Source organism: Leopardus geoffroyi, chromosome B4, assembly GCF_018350155.1.
Source record: "Leopardus geoffroyi isolate Oge1 chromosome B4, O.geoffroyi_Oge1_pat1.0, whole genome shotgun sequence".
NCBI lineage: Eukaryota > Metazoa > Chordata > Mammalia > Carnivora > Felidae > Leopardus > Leopardus geoffroyi.
The window spans coordinates 19,338,229-19,360,534 of NC_059341.1; the positions used below are offsets into that span (position 1 = coordinate 19,338,229).

The 22,306-nt window shown below is 41.3% G+C and overlaps 1 protein-coding gene across 1 annotated transcript in view; it reads right to left on the minus strand.

The window, feature by feature from the left end:
- Positions 1-249: 249 nt before the first annotated feature.
- Positions 250-22,306, minus strand: part of NEBL (nebulette) — a 111,024-nt gene continuing 88,967 nt past the window's right edge. Inside the window, 2 exon segments of the mRNA XM_045464332.1 lie at positions 250-5,617; positions 7,481-7,587. Coding sequence (XP_045320288.1) covers positions 5,441-5,617; positions 7,481-7,587 — 284 coding nt within the window. The 3' untranslated portion in view covers positions 250-5,440.

The window sequence follows — 22,306 nt, forward strand, 5'->3', positions numbered from 1 at the left end:
TGTCCTATTCTGGTGCTTTGATATAAACTCAGATACTGAGCTGGAAAAAGCATAAGATTGTTATCATTTAAAACTGTGTTTATTTGGGGGAGGAAGACACGTTTTGAATGACTCTCTAATGGAAGTGCACTGAAGCCAGCAGATAACTACGGTGTGATTTAATGTAAGTTGTCACGGTAAACCTAATTCCCGGGGGAGCAGCAACGACCCAAGCACCAAGAGACCAAGGTGAGAACCAAGAAAGAACCATTTTGTTATATCCTGCATTTATTTAAGCAAACCGAATGTGTAGAGATAGGAAATTAAAGCGTTGTAATGTCTTACAAATACAGAAAGAAGACACAGAATAATAATACCCTGAAGAGAGTGCATCCGAACACAGTTGTATCACAGAACATCTGCAGTGACCACATGGAAGCCATGGCCGACACATCCACCTGTCATTCTTGTTCTGACATCGTTCAAGGAGATTTAATAGATCAATCGGCGATTTGCTTTTTCAACAAATACCACTACTAATGATTATAGTAGCCTTGAAGGGTTTGTGAGTGACTATACTAAACATACATGATGCTCGGCTTAAGGTGTTATTTCAGTGCCGTTGTACATTATCCCGGGGGAAATAATGTCTTAGTACACAATTACTGTGACATCCACTAAAATGTGAACTAGTTTGCATAGGTTAGTCCTTTGGGCAGCACGATGTTGCTCTAGTCCACCAAGGCTTAAAGATTCACAGTGTAGAGGAAAAAAACATGAATTAAAGCATTTCTACTAAAATATATTTTAATAGCTGGTGTTAATTTGCATAACAAAAGCCAAATTATGTTCATAACATCGTATCATTCTATAAGCCCCTTCATTTCAAAAAACATCGTTTCCACCCAAACCGTCTGCTCTCAAAGTTAGCACAACCTTGCAAATGAATCATCAACCACAACTGCACGTTTTTGAAGCGAACAGAATCCAAACTGCACATTGGTTTCGTTCTCTATTCCCATCACAGGTCAAAGGTCAACATGTCCACACCACGCCTGCCACAGGTCTGGTGCTGTCTCTAAAGGCTCCGCCATTCATTGTATGGACACCGAAGAAATGGGACTGTGATGCGGTTTTCTCTTTACCTTCAAAGCAAATCATTCTTTACAGCAACTGGATTACAAAGAAGCGTGTACTATGTGAACGGGACACCGTGTAGCAAACACAAAAAGCATCTGAATCCCATGGCTATACTGAAGTGATAGGGACAGCTGGGGAGAAGTCTGCCCTGGGGATCCTTCCAGGCTTGTGGACTCCAGCGGTCTAGACATCGTGAAACGATGGCCACACAAGCATCATACAATGTCCTGATTTTTTTTTTTTTTTTTTTTTTTTTTAATGAACAGTTGACAGTCAGCTGCCTGGAAAGGATCCGAAGGGGCATGGAATACTTCAGAAAGAGACTTCCGTTTTAGCATTCTTAACTGAGTTCGCGTTGTTCCTCGCTTAACTGAAGCTTTCTCGCCTCGGAGTCACGTTACCCAGAACATGCACGCTCTAGCCACTTTTAGATTATCAGAAGCAAATAGCTAAGGTATAATGACATTTATGAAGTGAATCTCATCTTCTGCAATGAATTCAGCCTCATAACATAATGCTTCTATCTTACAATAGGTATTTTAAGTCTCAGGCCTGAAGTTAATGTTTATGCATCCTGACTACATATATAAATCCACAAAGAACCTTTCAGAAATAGATGGGGAAAGTCAGTGTTTTCTAAAGTTCTAAACCTTTACAGGTAAAATACCATCGGTTACCACCTTCCGGATCTGTCAGGAGCGTCTCACTCCCCCACCACAAAAATACCAGTCATGTATAATAAAATATTACTATAGAATAGATAGAAGTTTGCTTGCTTGCTTGGTTTTCTTTCCAAGACCATCAGGGATTAACAAGGGCAATCAAAAAGGCACCTTTTTAAAATATATCTATATTATAATTTTGGTATAAACTCCATCCACTTTATATAGGGGATGTGTTATTAAAGGATCACACACGTTTTCTTTATCTTTTCATTAAAAACATTTCGTTGCACATGGACGCACCTGAAAAAGAGATGTATGTACCTCCTGAACTTCACTGTTCGAGAAAAGTCTGGTTCCCGCCCTCCCGCAGCGTCATCAAGCCCGACGGGGAGATGACGGGGGAGAAAGACCGCGGGCGGCCTGCCCACACCACATCTCCATCATCTTCGAGCAAAGAACCAAGCTCTTTGGCAAGAGAGGGGCCAGTCCAACCTCATCCATGTTCACACAAGGTGCCCGGAGAAATCGTGCTGGCAAATTCCTGTGTGGTCTCTGGAGGTGGGGGAAGCCTGAGGAACAGGCAGGGACCACGCGGGGATCTGACAACCAGATACAAATTTTAAACTGGGCTACGCTGCGGATGTGTAAACGAGGACAAGAAGGTGTGAAGAAATTTGTTTTGCCACAGGTGAGAAATAGAAATCCTCCCTAGAGAACGAGAATTAGTAAAAACGCTTGCTACAAAAACTGACAACAGAGGTCCTCTATCCTGTTGGCTCTGCTTTTCTCAAGAGAGACAGGATCCGCGTGGAGTTGTGTTTTGGGAACCTTATACGCACGTGTCAACCTGCTCCTTTGTGCTTTTTATCAGGCTTGAGAATGCATCAGATTCAGAAAATCAAGTGCATGCTCCCTGTGCTTGAACATTTCCCAGTCTCCTTTAACTTGATTTGTAAAAGATGGATTTTTTTTCCAACCCTTCTTTCGCCGCCAGCGTTATGTATGAGATACGGGTCGCCAAATTGAAGGGGGGAGGCGCGTGCAAAGTGGAACCCCTGTTCGAGAATGTAGTTTTGAAAAATGATCCTGTAAAAATAGCACTTTGGTATTATACATGTATGTTTCCTGTATTTCTGCCGAGATGCTCAATATCCTGACAAGTTTTAGTAACAGTGACATTATCAAGTTATGGTGTCGGGAGCACGTGACATCTCGGTCTCCCTCAGTCTTTATGGTAGAGTAGCTGCTCTCTAGTTAAATTCTGAGCAGGCCTTGATTCCTAGAGGCTGGGAGCAGAAACATCCCGCTGTGCAAACATTATGGGAAGCTTCCAATCTTAGGAGAATTATTCCCCTAATAATTATTGACTTCCACATTCCATGAATCTGATTTTGAAATTAGTGGATGAGAATGACCGTGGAGCATCAAACTGCTGCCTTACGGTATTTTCTCAAAATTATAAGCATCATGTCAAGTCTGCTGCTGTTCAAATGTGCCATTTCTCAAAAACTGTACCCGTCCCACACTTAGTCTGCAGATGTCATCAACGACTTCACAAAAAGTGGACTGTCTGGGGGAAATATAAGTAAATCGAGCAAGTTCATTGCCCTAGGTTTTAATGCACAGAAATTTTTGTAAGAATGTTTCCATTTCAGCTTGTCTTTGTCGGTTTGCCTACGAGACTATCAAAACGCAAATGGGGTCGATTTAATCATGACCGACCATTTCACTGATAGAAAAAATCAGTCCAGTTGGTTATGTAGTAATCTGTGAAACCCCCTCAAAAAGACTCTCTAGTTTTTTTTACCCAAATTCCTGTCTTTTCTTTTTCTGTGACTGTCTTACAGATGCAGCTCGAGTGTAACAAAGCTTTATTTGCTCTTTGAGCCGGATCGAATGAAACTATCGATTTTCAAAAGTATGCGCTAACTTTTCAAAAAGTACAAATGAGTTAGCATTTGGTTTTGGACTCCTAAACACTTCAAAAAAAAAGGTACTTTATAGCATGTTTTGTTAATTTCTTTGCATATACTATAGAAGGGAGATATCCCCAAGATCCATACATTTCACCATATTTCTGTGACTTGGCTTTTCCAGCTTCATCACTGTAGAGTGAGTCTGTAGAGTCAGGCCTCCAAAAACACTACCCTCCTGCACGTCTGAACCCGTCAGAAAAACACAGAGTCGCTGATGGACGTTCATTTCTCCAGTGATCTAGACTGTGGACCACAGGTGAACCTTCATGAGCCACCAGCAAGGGCTGTAGCATGGCTGTGAGTCCAGAAAGAGCCTGCAAGGTCTCTCATTTCAAATTCGAGACAGGACAACAGTTGCTTTTTTCAGTGGACAACCTCTTGGGCCTATACCTAAAATCTCGGTTGGCAATTTCACCTTACCCCCTGAATGTGGTTTAGAAAAGAAAAACCAGAAGAAAGTGGAAGGGAAGTCTTTCCAAGTCTAAGCGGTTTCGGTGGCTAGATTTCCATTCCCAGATCTGAATGCCGTTTTCCAAAACAGGAAACCGGCTCATCTCGGTGTGGAGGGGGGGACTTTTTGCTCACGTGTCGCCTCTAGTACACTGCGTCGTCACTGGCTCCTAGTCCGTTTTCTTTCCTTTTCAATCAACGGCGGCATTAAGTTAATGAAAGTTGCTCAGTAAACACCTAAACCACTTATGTGCTAGAGTAGACGTCTATTTCCTAAAGGTGTAAATCCTTCAAAACTAGAGTGCAGGACAGCAAGCGGATCTCAAGCAACTTTTCAAAAGATGTTTTTCTGATGAGCTGGCCGCTAGAGGGAGGGGCTGTGAGGTTATCAGCCACGGTTTTTGTTTTCATAACAGGGACGGGCAGTGCGGCTGCCTATGTTACAGAGCTTGAACCTACGTGACATGCAGCAGGGTAAAAGCTACTAGGGAAATAACAGCGATGACTTTAAACTTTGCCCTTTGCGGAGTAGCTGTGACATCATTTGGTCCTGACATTCTGTGCAGTCAAGCGTAGACTCGGGCCCACAGGATGTAAGTGGAGAGAAGGGTATCCCTTGATACAAATGAGAAATAAATAGACCCAAGTCAGCCTAGGGAACAAGGAAATGTCTGTTCGGTAGAAGTTTCTAGGTCCCTAAGGCCACCAGTCAGTATAATTGTAACCAAACTGTCATTCTGCCACTGCTTATGTTTATTATATTAGGCAATTTTCACTTGAATTGGAAATTCCCCAATGACTCAAAAGCTAACTGTTTTTAAACCATTGGCCGTGTTACTGAATTAAGAGAATCGGCTTCTGGTGGTTCCAAAGTGACAGCTAAGAAGTTTCAGAGACTTGTTACATTTAAGGGACACTCAACATCTCTATTAAAGTCTACAAAAATACATTTCCCAGCAGTGTTCGAAAGCCAGTCAAAGGAAACCATTAACACAGTTAGCAGCACCAGGGTCTCCAGACCTAACGATTTTGTTTACAGCAATTCCTGAAAATGCTGCTGTTTTCAGCCCAGAAGTCATTCCCTCTTCCTGGTACCTGTGTGTCTAATTGTCAAAGTAGAGAGAGATTATTGTAAAATAACTGCCAAGTTGTCTTAAAAGTATCTTCTAGCCTTTAAAAAGATTAGGTCTAGTATACATTAGAATAAAGCTCAAAGACAAGGGGAGATAATTAATTAACAAACTCGATGTAATTCGCCGGGAGCATCCCCGTTTTCCCAGTTCTCTGCACCGTGCCGTACATCCAGCCGTCGTCGATGGGCTGCACGTTGACGATGTAGTCGCCGTCCCTGAAGGAGACTTCGTCTTCGTCCTGGGCGCTGTAATCGTACATGGCTCGGTAGGTCCTCTGAGAAAGGAAAGAGCGGGTCACGTGACGGATACGAACTAGTTACGGCCACAAATGCCAATCACGGCAAGCCAGCCCCCACGCGGTAAGGGAACTACGAGGAATGTTCCCCAGTATAGGACTTATTTCTGGAGATGTGCACACCTGAGCCTAGCGTCTGTCCCAGTTGTGTCCGGCTCCAGTTTACCAGTCTAGCAAAAAGGGTAATGTTTGGGGGCCCAGAATGGGGACAGAGAAAGGCCCTGGCTACAATCACCAGCCCATCAACAAAGTAAGCTTTGAAGCAGTAAAGCCACCTTCCCCAGCTACAGATAACCCCAGAGACCTCAGGTCATGGAGATTCTCCCCTCTTCCACATTCTTCAGAGAAAAGCTCTCCTAGTGGAGACAGAGGCACGTCACTGTTGCTGTCCCCCATCCCCGTCAGGGAGAGGAAATGAATTTTTCTTAAACAGATACAAAGGATTTTTGCTTCCTCTTAAAAACACGTACCACAAATAAAAGAAAAACACATAATATACTTACTTTGTAGGTTTCTGAATCCCGGTGACAGAAATTTAGTACACAAGTGTTCTGAATATTGAGGTACGCATAACATAATAGGGAAAATTTTCACTTTCTAACTTTAAACTATATTACAAAGCTATAGTAATCAAAACACTGTGGTATTGACATAAACACATAGATCGATGGAACAGAACAGGGACCCCAGCAATAAACCCATGCATATAAGGTCAATTAATTTATGATGAAGGGGCCAAGAATACATAACGGGAAAAGGACAGCCTCTTCAGTAAATGGTGCTGGGAAAAGTGGACAACATGTGAAAGAATGAAACTGGGCCACTCTCTTACACCATACACAAAAATTAACCCAAAATACGTTAAAGACTTGAATGTTAGACTTAAAAGCATACAACTCTTAGGGGAAAAAAAAAAAAAAAAACCATAGGCAGGAAGCTTCTTGACATTGGTCTTGGAAATGGTTATCTGGAATTGATACCAAAAGCAAAAATAACCCGGTGGGACCACATCAAACTAAAACGTTCCTGTGCAGCAAAGAAAACCACCAACAAAACAAAAAGGAACGTACCAACTGGGAGAAGATATCTGCACATCACACGTCTGCCGTGTGGTTCGTATCCAGAATATAAATTTAGTTTCACCACATTTGTTTTCATTACAGACCAAGAATTTAGTTAATGTGAACATTGGAAAATCTCAAAATTCAGTGAATTCAGGGACTGAGGAAACTGGCTGAGACACAAAGAAGGTCAGAGCTGGTAAAGCTGAATTCCAACTGCTTAGAAGGACCGCTTGTTGCTGAGGGCTAAGGTTAAGCTACTGTGTCCGGAGGGTGGAGAGAATTTAGCACAAGATGCCCATGTGACCAGATGACCTTGAACAGTGCTTCCAAACTTCACATTTAGCGAAGCAATCAGGAAGTACTTCAAGATTTCCAATGGGAGGTTTCGAAGACATACGCTGGCCATGTCATTTGGGCTGTAGTGGCCATTTGGATTGCTGGCCATTTGGATTAATGTGACCCGATATTTGTGCTTTCTCGACCTGAAGGAAGATGACAGTTGGCTAATGCCCATCATGAGGTCACAATCAGGATATCGTTCTGGTAGAGTCTTTCTATGTTTTACTGGTTACGTGTTTTCACATCATGCTTTCCTTTCTCAGTGGTTTACCTCTGTAAGTCTTTTGCTTTCTTCAAAAGGGTACAAACAGCAAGGTCAGCATTTCCCCTTTATGCGAAAATGGAAAATACTCCATGCAAATCAATTCCATATGTATTTCTATTTTGGAGACAAAACGGGAAGAGCAGGGAAGAACAAACACTTCAAACTGATACTTACTAGATTTGGTGAGTGCTGCATTGACCTCACGGATGACAGGCTGGTCTGGTGCATGTACCCATAGCCTTGAGAATGGCTTTGCTGATAAGCTCCAGGAAGGACAGGTGCTGCACATTAAACACACACACACAGATGCCTCAAAGCGAGTCTCAAAATACCCCTCCCAAGTCCTCAAGTGATGTCATGCTCCGCTAGAATCCTCTGAAACAAAATGCCATGTCTAGTGTCTTGTGCAATTGGGGTAGTAATGTTAATAGTGATCTCTAGATTAGCACACATTTTGGCCACTAAGCACAGACAGAGGGAATCAGTTTAACACACGGTGAAAATATGTTCTAGAAATATTTGTGTTACTCGACTGCAGATGCTCCGTGCAAACAACATGAGTACAAAACAAAAATTTCCCATAACCTTTTAACAAAATCTCATTTTTACTGAGCTACGTAATCCCCCTAGACAGTTTCTAAAATTAAAAAAAAATAAGAAGAAGAAATGTTGGGGGCGCCTGGGTGGCTCAGTTAAGCGTCCGACTTCGGCTCAGGTCATGATCTCTTGGTTCATGAGTTCAAGCTCTGCATCGGGCTCACTGCTGTCAGCACAGAGCCCGCTTGGATCTTCTGTCCCCCTCTCTCTGTGCCCCTCTCCCACACTCTCTGTCTTTCACAAAATAAATAAATAAATAAACTTAGAAATTTTTTTTTAAATAAGAAATTTTTAAAAACTTTGGGGCGCCTGGGTGGCTCAGTCGGTTAAGCGTCCGACTTCGGCTCAGGTCATGATCTCGCAGTCCGTGAGTTCAAGCCCCGCATCAGGCTCCGTGCTGACGGCTCAGAGCCTGGAGCCTGTTTCAGATTCTGTGTCTCCCTCTCTCTCTGACCCTCCCCTGTTCATGCTCTGTCTCTCTCTGTCTCAAAAATAAATAAACGTTAAAAAAAAAAAATTTAATCGGATTGGCAAACCAATGATAGAGTATAAATGTTTTCACAGAAATAACGGATGCTCTCAATATTTCAAGACATACAGCTGAATACAACTTTACAAAGATGGTAAATATAGCATATGGTTAGCTTAGCAGTTAATAATGAGTCTATCCCAAAAGAAGACTTTATTTAGAATATATAAATTCTCCATTTTATTTTGCCTGTAAGTCAAGACTAAATAAGTCGGCCAAATATGTTACCAAAGCCTAACAAATCAAACCATGTAAAGAATTTCACAAACATCCTTCTATGTCAAAAAAAAAAAAAAAAAAAGCAAAAGAAAAGAAAACAGTAACATAATATTCACTCACTGTGTGCTGTTCTTATCACTAATTAGGACATTCAAAAGACATCATTCCTGCTTTGAAGAACACTGAATTCTAGAGAAACCAACAGAGAAACTAGATACAAACCCCACAAACTCAGTAGGTGGATGCTTGAGTGTGTGTTTCTAAGTATATTTAATTATTTGTAATCAGAAGCATGGGGCTGGCTATGAATCAGAGTATTTTAGTAGCACGCCCTTCGTTGTATCTTGAATAATCATATGATATATTAGTAAGACTTATACATGTGCTATAAAAATCCATAATAGGTTGCCATTTTTGCTCAACTAGGTTGAGTATGTAAAGTAATTACCCTAGGTTGATTGATTTAGGACAGTTTTTATAATAAAAGAATAAAGCAGATATAATTCTTGGGTACGATAAATAATTAATATTTTATAAGTGGCATGTGCAGTCTAACGATATATGAGAACGTCAAACTTTAAAGATGTTGAATCATCAGAAAATTACAAATCATTAATGTGTTCTCCAGATAATAGTGATATTAGGTTGAATGGAAATTTTTAAAAAGTTCTTGAATTAATTCATGTTACAGTGTGGCCACAGATCGTGTTTATTTATTGTCTCGATGTTCAAAGAGACAAAGAGAAGCTGCCAAGAGAAGCTGCCAAGACCTTTACTTGGATTGTAGAACATTCTAAAGTTATTAAAGCATTAAATATCAAATACTTGAGAACATCGCACTTCTTAACATTAGCAGCTCAATTTAAATATTTAATGTCAAGAGGAAGTCAGGCATATCGTCAAAATTCACTCATGAAGAAAAAATAATGAAATCCCTAAAAATATCTAAGTCCACTTAATCAGCTGAGGAGAAGAGCCTTTTCTGTGTGTTGGATGCCCTGCCCATTCATTTCTTCACTCCCTCGATACTCCGCAAATATTGACTGAGTGAGTTCATGTGTGCCCAGGGCTTACTACATTGCCTGTCACTTAGTAAGCCTCCATAAATTTTAACAACTATCACCATCCACTACGTTCAAGGCATGCCAGGCATGAAAGGAGAGGAGTGACGAAAACAATTGCTCTCCCCAAGCAATAGTGACCCTGGACATCTGTCCTTTGCCGAGCTGAAGACATGGCTCAGAATACTTAGGGCATTTCCAGTTAAATATGTAAGTCAAGGGCACCAATTGTACCCCCAGACTGGCAGCCGTGACTGGTTTTTAGCCATTGAAACAAATCAGTGCTGAGGCACCTGGGTGGTTCAGTCGGTTGGGCGTCCGACTTCGGCTCAGGTCATGATCTCACGGTATATGAGTTTGAGCCCCGCATCTGGCTCTGTGCTGACAGCTCGGAACCCGAAGCTTGCTTCCAATCCTGTGTCTCATTTTCTCTCTGCCCCTCCCCCACTTGTGCTCTGTCTCTCAAAAATAAATAAATGTAAAAATAAAAAAAATTTTAAACAAGTCAGTGCTTTATAACTTATTATTTTAATCTATTGCTAAATTCTAAAAGTTAAATGTAAAACTCTTATAAACTTGGCTTAGAATTAAAAAAAAAAAAACTTTTATCCTTTGTTACACTATCAAACTGACCTTCACCTTCTGATGTGCAGAGTTAAGCAAAACCATCTTAAAATATTTTGGGGGAAAACCACTAGGAAAAGACAATGATGAAAAATATTTTTAAACATGCTGTCTCGTATGCTGTAATGTGTTTATGTTTATATAATTTGTACGTCATAATCCCAGGACTGACAGTTCAAGAGTGTTGTTGAACAGCGTTCTCTAATTTTGGCTTTTAAAAACCAAGTGTATTCATGCCTGTTCGACTGCTCAAACCTGGCCTGCAAAGAGAACCTGTAGCCACTGTCAAATATAGCAAGAGAAGAAAGTGATGTATTTGCCCTAAATCTGTGTGGGTTGGAGAGAACAGGGGAGAGTTTAGAAGGAGGAACCTTGGGGTAAACATAATCTATCTTGTTCTTACGGTTTCTCCTCATGCCTTTATCGATTCTTTCCATTTCCCTCTCCGGCTGCATTACTTAATGCACGTTCCTCGAGGGCTATCAAACCTTGTTATCTACCTTATACCTGATACAATAAAAGAGTTTTTAGGAAGCTCCTATTAGAGCTATGAAAAACATAACTGAGAGCCCAGAGGAATCAACTTACTAAAAGCACATGCCAATCTAAAAAGAGGCACAGACATTGCTTTTCTTTATTGTTTTGGTACGTGATTTCTTTTGTATGTAGTGTAGGTAAAGTAAGCAATAGGAGATTTAAAACAATGGCTTTGGAAATTGGGTTTATTAAGAATTTGGGTGAAAGATAGCTAGTCTGTGTGCGTGTGACATTCTTCCATGAAAATACGGAACTCCAAAGGTTTTGCAAAAGCAAGATAGTAGGCTAATTTCGCCACAAACCTGGCCTTTTTATCAGAGAAAAACATATAGTGCCCTCTTCCTTCAACCAGGGGTCAGATTCCACCGGCACTGATACAGATGGATAATGGCGAAGGGACCATGACAGTCTTCCAATTCAAGAGTCTTGAAGTTGAAGAGTTTTTTATTACAATGGCGTAAGAGGCATAAAACAATAGTTTCATTATCCTAAGGCAACAGCAAACACACAAATGTGACTCAATTTTCATTTCACACTGGTAAGATTTATTGACCAGAGGTCTGGAAGCTGACTCAAGCTTTAAGGATTTCAGGCTCTATTTGGAATGTCTCATAGTATTTAGAAAACCAAAATCTCTCCCCTCGTGCACCGTAAAGTTCTTGCACAAACAGCCAATACTAATATTTTCTATTTAACGTTTCTCCTTATCACGGAAGGAGATAAAGCCAAGATAAAGAAGCACGCAGACACAAAGATCATAAAACAGAGGGTGAGAATGGAAGAGGAAACATGTTTTGGAAGCTTCGCAAATCTGAAGCTGCAAAAATAAGGAAATACGCGTAAACATGTGCAGTAGAGTAAATGAACCAAGGATATGCACCCATAATAAAAGGGGAAGAATATTCAAAAGGAGGCCAGCCCACTGTGGGGGAGAGGTTCAGAAAGCCTCACCATGACAATAGCATAATAGTAGATGGCCAAACGCCACACACAAAAATAAGAACGGTGCCTTAGCCCATTAGGGTTGGTATACAAAAAAATACCATAGACTGGATGGCTTAAACAACAAATGTTATTCCTCACTGTTCTGGAGACTAGGAAGTCCAAGATCAAGACACCGCAGACTCAGGGGCACCTGGGTGGCTCAGTCGGTTAAGCGTCCGACTTCGGCTCAGGTCATGATTTCGCAGTTTGTGAGTTCGAGCCCCGCCTCGGGCGCTGTGCTGACAGCTCGGAGCATGGAGCCTGCTTCCGATTCTGTGTCTCTCCATCTCTCGGCCCCTCCCCTGCTCATGTCCTGTATCTCTCTGTCTCTCAATAATAAATAAAAACATTTTTTAAAAAATTAAAAAAAAAGACACTGGCAGATTGAGAGTCTGATGAGGATCCATTTCCTGGTTCATAGATAAACTACTTCCTTCAGCTGAGCCCTCGAATGGCAGAGGGGCTGAGGGAGCCCTCTGGGCCACTAAATCCACCCTCATGACCTAGTCACCTCTTAAAGGCCATACCTCCTACTACCAACATTTTGAGGATTAGGATTTTGACATGTGAATTGGGGAGGGACACAAGCATTTAGTCTGTAACAGCTGGCTAACCTTAAACATAACATAAGCAAAGAAAATAATTTGGGAGTGTTTCTCATAGGCTTACTTTAAAAAAAAAAAATCATCAGAATAAGGAGAAAATCACCCTTCAGAAGGTTTGCAATCAAGAATAGAGGATACAATCACATTACTGTCCTATTTTCTTAACAGCTGACTACAGTTTTATCACCTACTATGTGTCAAAGAACTTAGAGAAGCGTGGGATGTTTTTGTTTTCAGAATAAAGAATCTCGATTTGGGCAACCACAGGGGAGTTGCTAAAATGAACAATGACCGTAAATGAGAAAGTATGAAGATACTGCTGGCCTTGAAGTAAGTATTAAATAAGGAGCCAGAACCTCATCAGATCTCATCTTGGCCATAAGCAAGGTGGCTGAGCTGACTGGTAATAAAATAGGCCCATGATGTGGACCTTTTTGCTCAAGTAGCTTTTACAGGTGCCATCAAGGGTTCCAATTCAGAGCCTCGCTTCTTCCTGGCATCTGATTCTCTCCACAAGCCCCAAGTGAGCGCTAAATCCACAACATTTATGCTGAATCCAGCGGCAAGATGCTTTTTTTTAATCTGATAGAATGCTAGGCACTCTAGAAAATTCTTTCCCATCCCTGCAGAAGACAGAAACAAGCCAGATTGCCTCCAGGTTTTTGTTTGTTGGTTTTTAATTATAAGCTGTAAATAGACAAGTACCTAAGAAACCGGCTTACGGCATAATAAGCTATGAATCAACAGACTTTAACATAAAAGTGAGCTAACCTACAATTGAGTTAAAATCACCAAGTTGTAAAGACAAGCATCATCGTCATCACTGGGATACAAAACAAGTGCTCAAACTTTGGAAATCATACGTAAAAATAAAAGCAATCATTACTATTTCCTATGCTAAATTTCCAGCTCTGGCCAGGCCAGAACCTTGTGGGAAGGAAAAGGGAACAGAGACAGAGAGGGAATCCGTTACTCTGTGGGTGGGTTTCCATTCTGGCCACATACTGAATTCACCTGGGATCTTTTAAAACCATGTTATGTCCAGGTCCCCCAGACCAATTAAATCAGAATCTGTGGGGTGGGAGTGAAGGGACTAAACGTCGCTGTCTTATTTTTTCAAGGATTCCAAGTGATTTACATGGGCAGCCACAGTGAAGAACCACCGGGCTATCTATCAGCTTTCTCCCCAACCCGACACAAATTTAGAGGCTCACGTGACCCTATTTACGCGATTCCTAAATTCGCCCTCTCCCCCTGAAACCGACTGAATATTTGTGTTGGCTGCTTCCAAGATTCATATGCTGAAATCCAAACCCCCAAGGTGATGGTTTTGGGAGGTGGGGACTTTGGGAGGTGATCTGGGACATGAGAGCGGAGCCTCTAGATTAGGATTCGTGCCCTCAAGAGAGGCCAGAGAGTAGCCAGCTCTCTTTCCATCAGGTGAGGGTACCAGAAGATACCGGTCTGCAACCTGGGAAAAGGGCCCTCTCCGACTCAACTGTGCTGGCTCCCTGATCTCAGAGGCCCAGCCTCCAGAAGTGGGGGAGACGGATTTCTGTTGTTTGTAAGCTATCTGGTCTGTGGTATTCTGTGACAGCAGGGGGGAACAGGCTAAAGAAAATACACATCTCCCCCTCCGTGACTTGTTTGTATTTGTGGAGGCGAATGTTTAGCCCCAGACATGAGAAGCAACCAGAGGCCGTCAGAAGAAATCTTAGTGAGGGGAAGCTCCCTGCAGAAGAATCCAAGAATCCAGCTGTTCCGGTAAGGCAAGCACCAGGAGGCACCACCTAGGGAGGGCGAACCAATGGAAGCCGACCCCGCTTCTGCGAGGCTGACCAGAACAGGACCTCTGAGAGAAAGGGGGCTGTGCAGCCAAAAAATGTCTTTACAGATTCAAAAATCATCCCCCAAGCCAGTGCTAGGTTCCTACAATTTTCTCCTTCTAGACTCCGATATCATCTTTGTTTTCATTTCTATTCTCGGATAAATGTTATTACTCTAAGGTGTTGCAAACCCCCTTTAAGACAATTCAATACATGGGAACATATTTAATCACCTAGGTATGTGTCCCTGTGACACTTCACGGGGGAAAGACGTAACATAGGACTCTGCCTTCCAAGGAACATACGCTATGAATACAATAAAATTTGATTGGATGAAGGGCTTATATGTTAGAGGACTAATTCAGTTTGCTCAGGACTCGCCCAGTTGTAGCAGAGGAAGTCCTGCTCCCCAGGAACCCCCTTGGTCTCAGTCCAGTTGGGGTCCCCCTACTACAACATGCCCTGTGCTCAGTGGGTCACACGCATCAGCTGGTGAAATCGTCATTCCCTTACAGGTGGCAAAATGCCCACATTTTCCAAATGAAGAATCTGAAGGTTAGAGAGGTGCAGTAACTTGGTTAAAAAAAATATCAGGGCCACGTGGAGCTGGTATTTAAATACACAACAGTCTGACCCTAGAACCCTACAGTCTACTCTATCGTCTGACTGTCCCACAGCAAAATGATATGGACGAAATGACAAGACAGTGTGAGATCAATGTGCAAAGAAGCATTGGGAAATCGGAAGCGTGAAAGAGGGCGCTGTGGTCTGGAGAGCACAGGAGCTTCCAGCATAGAGGGCTTTGTGGGGAGTTGAAAGACTCCTCAGTGGACCACTCACCCCTGCGGTGGGGCAGACTGCAGAGAGGGAAAGGCGAAAGAAAAAGAAGTTTGGTGCGTGGGGAGATGTGGAAGTCGGCTTCGTCGGGTTCCCAGAGGTCACTGTCACTAGCACGGACTCTTTCCGTGGTAGATTCAGGGTAGAAACTCCACAGGAAGTTTAGGTGACTGTGGTTGATGATGGGATGCTAGTTACATCGCTGGAAGAAATTACGGTGAGAATGAGTCATTCGCTTTTGGAAAATCCAGCTCAAGTCATAGAAAACAGCATTACTTCTGAAGCAATGGCTTTCAGATTTCTTTTAAGGCTCATTTTGGCATCTGATAAGTCTCTGGAGTGTTTGTGTGTGTGTGTTAGAGAGAGAGAGAGAGAGAGAGAGAGATTTGTTTCTTCTTCCCTTTGCCAATAGTATCCTATTTTACTCAGGACAATTGTCACTCAGTCACCTTATCCTGTATGAATAATTTCAAGTCTGGGTTTAAGCCACACGTCCTAATAGGACTTCAGCCACTCTCCCACTGAGCAAGGAAGACCCCCATCATGATGCCACCTGACAATTTTCAAAATCCTTCTGGAGGACACTGCCTGCAAGGACACGGTTACTCCCCCAAGTCAGCATCAGAATGGCGACAAGCACTACAGTCATGCTAAGAATTCAGTTGCAAATATAATAAGTCCAGAAGACTGCTTAACCATTTCTTCTCTAAATTTAAATAATAGATTTACAATGTTGCTCTAGCCAAATATAAGTCGGATATTTAAAGATTCCTACTTACCTATTAATCGCAAAAGGAAACATCCAGATTATGTACTTTCTAGCGCTATGCATGTATGCATTACATCTTACCACTTCTTTTCTAGATTTGGCTTAGTTGCCCCCAAATAAGAATTTCGGATATATTGTTTTAAGGCTCTGCAGTTCGTAAATATTGGAAAAAGGGGCACTTGGGTGGCTCAGTTCGTTAAGCATCCAACTTCAGCTCAGGGCGTGATCTCAGGGCTCCTGAGTTTGAGCCCCGCATCGGGCTCTGTGCTGACAGCTCAGAGCCTGGAGCCTGTTTTGGATTCGGTGTCTCCCTCTCTCTCTGCCCCTCTCCCACTCATCCCCCCCCTCTCTCTTCCTCTCAAAATAAATAAACATTTAAAAAAATCACTAAATATTGAAAAAAAGAATCACAAAATAAGCTATTTTTTACATTATCAGCCAGGTACACTTAGTCTCACAAGCCAGGAAAAGCAGTAGGTCGCGATTTCAAAGCTAACTGGTTTTTGTCATGAAAAAATAAGTCTGTGAATCTTCTCTGGCAGAATGGAACCAGGACACAATGTGTTTTGAACAGAACTAGAGAGATTTAGAGTTAGGAATATCTGCTATTTTGCCTCAGAGTAATCTAACCAGTTTACTCATACATTTACATTTGAATATCAACTTGTGTGTTTCTTCTCCAATTTGTTTCTCGGTTTTAGCTATCTAATCCAGGAGAGACTCCCCAACTTGTAACTGTAACACAAACCACACGTAGAAGCAGCATTGTCACTGAGGGAAAAGGAAGTGCTTTTTGCCCCAAATTACAAAGTCTTTAAAAATGTTCTCGTGGCACAAAATCAATAAGGTATGTATCTGTGTCTACGCACACACATGCATGCTATCTCTCAAAACAAAACAAAAAAGAAAATAAAGGAATTCACAGTATGGAAACATATAGATAGATATAGATAGATATAGATAGATAGATATAGATATAGATATAGATGTATATAGATATATAGATATAGATATATAGATAATATAGAGATAGATAGATATATGTCCATATCTATAACTTTCTGACAAGAAATACATAATTTGGGGCAGTTCTTTGATAAGATGAAAGCAATAAAGAACTTAAGGATAGCAGGGATACAGGGATGCTGTTTCCATTTGGGTAAACCACGGCACTGAATCTAGTGTTCGACACAAGTTATGCCATGACTGAAAGGTCAGTTCATAGCAAATCCCAATTTTCCTCAATGAATACTACCATCCATATTGTGTAAGTCAGTCTCATCCAGAAAGATTCATTATTCAACAATGAAAAAAATTCTCATTATGCTATCGTAGAGGATAGTCTATAAATACCTGTTAGATAAATAGACATAACCTATTTTTAAAGACTTTAAAACAGACTAGGCATGTGGTTTCTTCTTGTGCTAATCAATTCAAATACTGACCCTTGGGAAAAGCATCAGTCCACAGGTAGTTCCCAAATACAGTTTTATATTAGACACCCTTCGTGACAAGGCACACTAAATATCATATATAGATACATCTCAGGCTTGGGAACACTTCTGAATGAGCAAGCGTATATTTTTTCAACCAACAGACATACACGAAACTGAACCAATGTGTCCCTGACATGATTTGAAGACAGGGAAATGTGGGCAAATGAACATAATGGCTTGTCTGGGCCTCGCGGAGCCCAAGGTTCAGTTTAAGGTAAGTGGCTGGGGCTGAAGAAATAGGCAGGTACCAAGAGTCACAGTCAAGTAGGGAGATGGGGAACAGGCCCCCGGAATCAAAGGCATGCAATTTTAAAGATACTTTGACAGGATCTAGGTAAGAATCTGACAGACTAGTAAACAAGTTCAGTACACAAGGGTCAGATATATGCTGGGAGATAAAGATCCAAGGCAGAATGTCTGAAAAAATGTGGAACGGGCAGATGAGGAACATTTTTGGAATAAGAATAGGCAAGGAGTAGGGAATCTGGCCACAAGAGAGGAAACACACAACAGTGAGCTTGGGCAACAGGAGATAATGACCGAACAAAAGGCAGAGACTCAACACAACGTCACCCGGCTGCATCAGCCCGTGGAAATTTTAAGTAGTTCCTGTAAAAAGTCAGGATCCAATCCCCATGACCTACTAGCCTGGGGCGGGAGGATGTGGGGTACCTGGATGAAATAGGAAGTCGGGGCAGGAAAGGAAATGCATGACTACAAAGGTGACATTGTGACTGTTTTATCTCTAAGGCAGATATGCAAATATGTGGATCTACTCAGTCCGCCATCCAACTTGGATGTTAAATTTGATCCCTAAAACCCAAAACTACCCTTTCCATTTTCACTGCTGATGTTCAACATGAAAAACTCATTCTGTCCTTTCCACGTACATCACTTCACAATTTACAAAGCTCTTCCAAAGTTTTCTCATTTGACACATATGCTATGGCCACATTTATCTCCTTCCCGATGATCAAACCTTCTCTTTCTCCCCAATCAACTAGGCTTCGCAGGAAATATATTTCTAATGTTTTATTGTTTGCTACTTTCGGCGTCAGATGTTTCTCCTTCACACACATATGGAACCCTTTGATTTAATTTTGGCAAATCAATGAAAGACACATGTGCATCTTGAAACAAGTGCTATTCATTAGGACTTGATCCTTTTCCCAGCTTCACACTCAGAAGAGGAAACTTGTGACGCTGCTTTCATTCCCAGTCTATTGATATCAGCAATAGGAGTTTTTCTCTAAGGACTTCAAATTCAATCAGAATCCTGAACCTTTTTCTCCAGGAACGAACTAAAAGTTTCTACCAGTTGACAATATGTGCTTTTTTGCAGGCTAGAGGCACCAGCTAGATGGCTACATGTGATCAGGTAATAGCTGACAATAGGATTTTACATTATAAAGGACTCATTTATTTTCCTATAGATTAGTTTCATCACAGAAATTTATCTCAGAAATTGACCACAGAAGTATCTCAGCTATCAACTCTTTAAATCTTCCTGCACTTAAACGAAGACAGGAAAACATCACTTTTTGACAGATATTGCGCACTTCTCAAATTCAGATTGGAAGCAGCTCTCACATACAGGGAAATAATGCGACTGAAATTTTCTTGTTGAAGGCATTTTCTTTACGGAAGTCAGGCTAAGAAGGAGTTGGACTTTTTCAGGGGGCTAGAGCTGCCCATCGGTAGTCAGAAACCAAAAGTAGTGGCTTCCCTAGAAATACTGGCACATTTATTTTAAACAAAGACAAAAATACGAAGAGTTCAAAATCAAAAGTGTACTTCCTACTAAGCAGTTCTGGCTTTCTAATTTTAAGACTATGCTCACCATTAAAAACAAATGTTGTATTTGGGTAGAATACCACTCATAAAGCATAAAACGTAAATCCTCAATGCACAAAGAGGATCAACAGAAAAATTAATGCAGAGACCGAGCAAAGGATTGTGACGTTATGGACACTGCTCCTATTAAAGGAGATTTTGAAACACCGCTGGTTGGATGCATATCCATCACTTTCAAAATATACTAGTAGTTTAGTATTGTGCCTGCATTTACTATTTCTGTTCTCAACTTAGTGGTAAATTTAACTTTCAATGATGGCTATTATCCTTCGGAACTCAGGGTGCATTCTGGGGTCTTTGCTGTGTCTAGGACAGGGGCGACTTGTGCTTACACTTTGTCTCCTCTCGTTCACCCTTTATTCATCGAGCATTCGCGGCCCTGCGCTGTGTACAAGAAGCAAAGCTACATGGCACCTTTCATTCTCTGCCACCATGGAGTTCATGATCAAACAATAAACTGGAATACGCTGAGACGGAAGCGATACGAGGTATGAATTTCAGAAGTCCTTACTCAGGACAGTTGTCACAAGTGAAATAAAACATTGAAATGAGAGGTCTTTATGTGAGAACAGAAGTGTTAATGTAGGAATAATTTACTGATTTCTTGGTTATGAAAGGTCACCCGCTGACTCAGGCTTTGTAATAAACAGAGGTTACCATGTTATGGTCCAGCGAAACATCTTCCGTTACTGCTTAAAAAAAATTAAGAAGTAAAAGTAAAAAGGCTATTATTGCACTGTTACCCTCAGCCACATTAGCTCTAATTAGATTTAATAAATTAAAGACTGATACCAAGTTTTAGTGATTTAGCACATGTAACAAAGCGGTCTCTTTGTATTTCAGATCAAACTTTAATTTGAATGTATTTATGTGTCAACAATATTAAGTGTCTGTATTGTTGGTACTTTTCTAGATGTAGTTACAGAATAGAGAACAAAGCAGGCAGAACGATTCTGTTCTAATAGAGTTTATACTCTGGGGGAGACATAATTAGTTAATACATAATGCAATACAGTATCAGATGATAAAAAGGATGATAGCTATGTACCCAGAAACAGAATTGCTAGATCATATTGAAATTCTATTTTTAATTTTTTGAGGAACCTCCACGCTGTCTTCCATGGTGGCTGTACCATTCTACATTACCACCAACAAAGTATACGGGTTCCGATTTCTCCACATCCTCGCCAACATTTATCTTCTTTTGTTTGTTTGAGTTTTTTGTCCGTCTGTTTGTTTGTTTGTTTTTGGACAATAGCCATCCTAACAGATATGACATCATGTCACATTGTGGTTTTGATCTGCATGTACCTGATCTGGAAGAGATATCTGTGGCTCCTGGCTCACTGCAGCACTATTCACAATAGCCAAGAAATGAATATAGCCCAAATGACCATTGACAGATGAACGGAGGAAGGAAATGGAACGATGGAATATCACTCAGTCTTGAAAAAGAAAGAAATCCTACCATTTGTGACAACATGGATGAACCTAGAGAACATGATACTAAGTGAAACAAGCCAATGATAGGACACGATTCTACTTATACGAGGTATCCAAAATAGTCAAATTCATAAAGCAGAAAACATAATGACAGTTGCCAAGGGCAGAGGGAGAGGAAAATGGGAAATTGTTGCTCACTGAGTATAAAGCTTCTGAGATCTGCCGTACAACATAGTACCTCTAGTTAACGATACTGTATGTTGTATGGAAACCAATTTGACAATAAACTATATAAAAAAAGATAAAATGTAATATACAAATTATCTAATATACAAATGCATGGATATAAAGTTAGGTAAATAGTAAAAGAATTAAAAAAAAATACTGTACTGTGCGCTGGAAAAGATGTTAAGAGGATAGTTCTCATGTTAAGTGTTCTTATCAATCATACACACACACACACACCAAACACACACACACATGCACACACACACACACACACACAAGAACACAAGGAAATTTTTAGAGATGGTGGATATGTTTAGTATCTTGATTGTGGTGATGGTATCATGGGTATATGCATATGTCCAAACTCATCAAAATTTTGATATTAAACACATGCAAATTTTGTTTATCAATAAAGCTTAAAAGAAGAGTTACAGAGAAAAATAAAGCAGGGTAAAGGGATAGAGAGTTATGGGTGTACGTAGATTGAGAGTTTTCCAGGTAGAGTGGTCCAGAAAAGCGTTTCTGATGAGCTGACATTTAATCAGAGACCTGAACCAAGGGAGGCAAGCCACAAAGCACCTCAAAACACTTGGGAGTGTTCCAGGCAAAGGGACCAGTGATTGCAAAGAGCCCACGGTGAGAGGACACCTAACGCCGGGAGGTCTGTGTGGCTGGAGCAGACAGTCTGGCAGAAAAGGAAACTGGAGACATGACCAAGTAAGTACCAGACCATGCAACACCTTGTAGTCTACGGATCTTGGTTTTTAGATGAAGTGTGATTGGAGCTATTGGAGAATTTTGAGCAAATATGTATGTGATCTGATGCAGGGTTTTTTTTTTTTGTTGTTTTTTTTTAATTTTTTTTTTCAACGTTTATTTTTATTTTTGGGACAGAGAGAGACAGAGCATGAACGGGGGAGGGGCAGAGAGAGAGGGAGACACAGAATCGGAAACAGGCTCCAGGCTCTGAGCCATCAGCCCAGAGCCGGACGCGGGGCTCGAACTCACGGACCGCGAGATCGTGACCTGGCTGAAGTCGGATGCTTAACCGACTGCGCCACCCAGGCGCCCCTTGATGCAGGGTTTTAAAGGATCATTGGTCACTGGGCAGAGGTCAGCTTGAAGAGAGGCAAAAAGGAAATTATAAAGATCAGGAGCCTATTTTGGAGATCTCCAGGAGCCGGGATGGGATTTGCTCAGGGTGTACCGCGACTAGCAAGGAGGGGATAGATTTGGAACAGATCTATAGTGAACAGAGTCAACAGGTTTACAGACGGATTGAATACGAAGTGGGAGAGGAAGAAAGGCAATGAGGACATCACGGGTTTTGTTGGTCTAGTGTTGTGAATGATTGCGTCACCAGCTGAGATGGTGAACAAAGACACGAACAG